Genomic DNA, 5,358 nt, shown 5'->3' with positions numbered 1-5,358 from the left:
TGTCAACATATAATTAACGAGTAATCAAAAAAAATTAAGTCGTCATCGCTTTCTTCAACATCTTCTTCATCCTCCATATCTGGTGTAATGTCTATGCCATCTTCACCATCATCCACGATCCTATGCAAGTTAGGCACATCAAATGGCTATCATTCAAATAAGGACCAACTTGATCAACGCTTCCCATGTTAAAAAGATCTCTTACTTTTACATGTCTCACAACCTCCCAATCTTTATGCTTGGGATCGGTGACAAAGAACACCTTATCAACTTGTGCTGCTAATACAAATGGATCATCAGTTAAGTTAGCCCCTGTATGTGCCTTGTATGAAAAATTTACCAATGTTACACCATTATCTGTCTTGCAGACGTCAACCCAATCACATTTGAATAAAACTACTCGTATTTGACCAGAGTAGTTTAACTCAATAATGTCATTCGATTTGCCATAGTAGTTAATCATAGCTTGAACAGGCCTTCTATCTCGACTACTAACGTAGTTTTCACCTTCTACGGTAACAACACCACCACTGTTTTGGGTACTTAGTGATTTCTCTCGCTCTTTTGTATGAAAACGATAACCCTTAACAAGGTATCCGGTGTATCGTTTCACACTTCTAAGTGGACCACGAGAAAGCCATTTTAGATCTCCAGTTACTTCATCTCCTTGCTCTTCCATACGTGCAACCTACAATACAGTTTATATTAGCCATTATATTAAGATCCCAAATAACAAATTAAAATATATTCAATATTTAATTTAGATTACCCTTTTCTTGAACCAATCAGCAAACTGTTGGCCACGAATCTTGTTCATTTCATAATCTGGTAATCGATGAGAACGATACTGTCCTTTGATTATCCGTTTGTGTTCCCATTAAAGAAAATTCAAATTACTTTAGTTTTGTGATTGATGAGTTAAGAGCAAGAGTATCTAATAACAAACATAAATTATCTTACTCTCGAAAAGTTGTAACCGACTCAACATTGAATAATACATAACAATGTGTCTGAGTGAGAGACTTCTCATCAATGTTTGAATTTGAATATCTCCTTCTTTGGGGAATAGACCCTCCTGAATGCAACTTACGAGCTAAGGCACGACCAGGACAAAGATTGCTGGATTCTTCATTTTGATTTTGGTGACCCTCGTCATCATTCCTAGTTACTCTAGTGAAGACAGTTTCTATGTTTGATAGATACCTAAAGCTAAATGTAATACTTTCCTCGGCTAAATAACCTTCAGCAATTGACCCTTCAGGATGAGCTCTATTATGAACATATGACTTAAGTTTTAGAAGGTCCCTGTTGTTTTCATAGTTATAGGTCACTAATAATTTAAAAGCTTTAAAATGTAGCAAATAATGGATAAAAATTATAGAAATGTTAGTTACCTTTCAATAGAGTACATCCACCGAAATGCAACAGGACCTCCTAATTTAACCTCTCTTGTTAAATGGATCACCAAGTGCACCATTACCGTACAGAATGATGGAGGAAATATCTTCTCTAGTTTGCATAAAGTGAGAGATACTTTAGACTCGAGAAAATTTAGATCATCTTCAGACAAATCCTTGTAACAAATGGCCTTAAAAAAATCACATAACTCAATTATAACAGAGCTTACATGGTCTGGCAAAGTTCCACGTAATGCAATCGGAAAATACTCATGCATCAGCATGTGACAATCATAACTTTTCATCCCAATTAGTTTACGCTCATTTAATTGTACACATCGAGAAATATTAGATGAAAATTCATCTGGAGGCTTGATTGACTTGAGGGTTTTTAAAAATTCAGTCTTTTCACCCCGACTCATCTGATAGAAAGCTTTTGGCATGAAAGTAATATCACTTCTAGGCCGCTTTTTTGGATGCAATTCCTTCCTTATACCCATTTGTTGCAAGTCAAGTCTTGTTTTATAGTTATCTTTTGTCTTTCCTTCTTGCCCTAGTAAAGTACCCACTATGTTGTCACAAACATTCTTTTCAATGTGCATCACATCAAGATTGTGACGCAACAATAAATGCTCCCAATATGGCAACATAAAAAAAATACTTTTCTTTTTCCATGGACCACGAACATCATTGTCTACAAGAAATTCCATGTCATCTAGTTGTTGTAGAACCTCATCTCCAGAAGGAGGAACAGAGGAACATGAGCAATTCTAAATTCACTCCTTCCAACAAAGGATCTAATGTCTCCTCCTATGACACATGTAACACCATTTCTTCCATAAGTTAGCCATTTGGAATTAGTACCAAAACCACACACAGGACATGCAAGTTCTCCTTTAGTGCTCCACCCTGACAGATTGGCATAACCTGGAAAGTCTGATATGGTAGAAATAATAGCAGCCTTCAACTGGAAGTGTTGTTTGGTTTAGGCGTCAAATATATTAATTCCATCTTCCCACAGTTCCTTCAATTCTTTTATCATAGGTTGCATATACACGTCTATCTTGTTTCCGGGACCTTTAGGACCTGGGATGATTAAAGAAAGGAAAATATTTTGTTGCTTCATAACCAACCATGGTGGCAAGTTGTATGGAATAAGAAAAACAGGCCAAATACTATGTGTCACGCTCATTGTCCTATATGGGTTGAAGCCATCACTTGATAGAGCTAAACGGACGTTACGGGGATCACTAGCAAATTCTGGAAATTTATCATCAAAATTTTTCCAAACTAATGCATCTGCTGGATGGCGCAATTTTCCATCTTTTACACGCTCTATATGATGCCATTTCATAAGGTTAGCCGTCTTTGATGACATAAAAAATCTTTTAAGTCTAGGCTTTATAGGAAACCACCGTAATATCTTTGAAGCCTTCTTCTTGGGCGCACTCACTTCGTCTTTGAACTAGATTCGTGAACTTTCCATCTAGAAGATCCACAAAATGAACAACCTTCATCTTTCTCATTGTCATCCCAAAACAACATGCAACCATTAGGACATGAATGAATTTTTTCATATCCTAATCCCAAGTTGGCCATTATTTTTTTTAGCTGTTGTGTTGCTTCAGGTAACAAATTTCCTTCGGGTAACAGTTCCTTTAGAAACTCTAATAACATTGATAAAGATTTGGTACTCCATCCATTGAGACATTTTATATGGTATAAATGCACCACACATGATAATTTGTTGAACTTAAAATTTGGGTACAACTTTTCTTCAGCTTCCTTGACAAGCTTGTCAAAATTGTTTCTATTATTGTTCGTCTCTTGACTATTACTCGAAGCATTCTCATGTATATCCACTCCACTTCTATCTTCTGTTTCAAACATATCATTCAACATTTCATGCATTTCAAGGTTATGTATGGCTTCATCCCTGTTAAGGTTTGTGCTTGTGGATGCATTTGTAGTGCCTTTCCCATGATATACCCACTTAAAGTATTCTGGACGAAACCCTGAACATATGAGGTGATCCAAAACAGTTTGTCTACTATGATATTTCATGTTCAGACAATTTGTGCATGGGCATTTTATCGTCCCCTCAATGACACGAAGGTTTGCACCCCATCAACAAAAGTTTGACTTGATCTTGGAGCAAGATACATCCATGATCAGTCCATGACTATTATTCATAATGAATAATAACAAATTTTGTAAGTATGTATCAGCATGAAAGAAAGCATAAATTTTAATCAACAATTACTAATTAATATTCAATTATTATAAATTATTAGAGTGGTTGACTCATTTTGAATTAGTAGATAGTAACCTAATTCTTTATTTTACACATCTACACATTTGTGCCTCTTTTAAATTCTAGGCATTTATTCATAGTTTATTCAACCCTTACTTAGTTGGCATTCAATAAAATTTCTACACAGTTTTGAGAACATATGTGTACTTGTTAACAACATTTCCCAAGTGTTTTATTAGTAATTCTGCAAAGTTTCTTAGCATACATGTTTTAACATCACTTGCAGCAGCACTTTAACATTAAGTTTTCTCATTTTTATATGACACTATCTGATATTCCATGAAAACTTTTAACGTGATTATGAGTCAAAAACTTTGAAACAATAACCCATTTTTAACTTGAAATCAAACTGATCATGATCAAAAAATCAAAATCAAAATCCCTTGATCCCCTCTGTAACCTGGGCAAAAACTTGATTGATTTAATCTTTAAGTATTTGATATAACTACAACAAAAAGAAATCTATCATCTGTAAGTGCAAGCTTATATCACTAAGGATGTTTGATTAATACCTAATAACGTTGATAACAGAACTAATTGAAGAAGTGTAGAAGCAAAAGGGGTAGTTGTTCGACGGTTGATATCGTTTATGTGCCTTTTTCGTTGAAGTTATTGATCAAACTGAAAAATCAAACGTGCACAAAAGGGGTTTTGAAAGACTTCGCACCAAAATTTTAGGTTATCATGAATCTCAATCAGAATTTTTAACTATTATCCATTGTGAAGATTCAAATTTTAAGATATTAATTTTATTTCATTTTTTATGTATAAAAACTCAAATTAAATATTAGTTATGTTTAATATATAAAAACTCAAATTTAATTTCATTCGATTCTTTTTTCGAGTATTACATGAATTAAACGGGTTACATAGGACTGAGGTGTTAAAAAACCGATTTGGAACCGGTTAACCGGAAACACAACCAAACCGCTGGTTCGTGTAACGGTTTAGGTATTTTCAATCAAACCGGTTTTTTTGCTTAAACCGGTTTAAAACGATTAAAACCGGGTTAAAGGCTACCCGAATCGGTTCGGATCAGTTCGGCTACTTCTATGCTTAAACCGATTTCTAAATCGAACCGGTTTGACCCAAACTGGTTTGGAATATACAAACACCAAACCGGTTTAGTTTTAAAACCGGTTTGTTTGTAAAAAACGACTTTGTACACATCTACCCATGGTTGAAAAAGTCGCTAGAAGCTCCCAGGGTGGTCGACTAGGGAGTTGTGAGTACTTGGTCTATGCAGAGTGTACTCGGACTTGATAAATTATAAAGAAACTAATTTTTAATAACTTATATATATGTCATGTATTATAAATTTACTAATATTTAGAACAACATACGTGAATATCAATATAAATAAAAGAAAGTACATATTTAAATATTAAAGGGTCTAAAATTTGAAAATCATTATTTAAAAAAATGATAGTCATTCTTTAATATTATTGATATATGAAATATTTTTAATTTATTAAAGTCAAATCGGCTTGAGTTGACCGACTAGATTCAAGTGTGGCGGAGGTTGACCACTTTTGATTGATTCCGAGTAACTAGACATAGTTAAAGAAAGTCGTCTCCACACCATACCTTGTAGCGATTACTCGACGAGTACTCGACGCCTAGTCGGGATTTTTACAGCCATACCTC

General features: G+C 34.5%; 1 protein-coding gene across 1 annotated transcript; it reads right to left on the bottom strand.

The window, feature by feature from the left end:
* Positions 1-404: 404 nt before the first annotated feature.
* Positions 405-2,145, bottom strand: LOC143630099 (uncharacterized). The gene is made up of 2 exons (XM_077099193.1): positions 1,395-2,145; positions 405-1,305 (listed from the first exon to the last, which is right to left on the bottom strand). The coding sequence occupies exons 1-2, from the start codon at positions 2,105-2,107 to the stop codon at positions 957-959; spliced, it is 1,062 nt and encodes a 353-aa protein (XP_076955308.1). The 5' UTR covers positions 2,108-2,145; the 3' UTR covers positions 405-956.
* Positions 2,146-5,358: the final 3,213 nt, after the last annotated feature.

The sequence above is a fragment of the Bidens hawaiensis genome, unplaced genomic scaffold, assembly GCF_021521415.1.
Source record: "Bidens hawaiensis isolate Kalapana, Puna unplaced genomic scaffold, B.hawaiensis_p1.1 tig00005567_1, whole genome shotgun sequence".
Taxonomy (NCBI): domain Eukaryota; kingdom Viridiplantae; phylum Streptophyta; class Magnoliopsida; order Asterales; family Asteraceae; genus Bidens; species Bidens hawaiensis.
The sequence above is the reverse complement of the archived record's forward strand: the minus strand, read 5'-3'. Positions and strand labels throughout refer to the sequence as shown.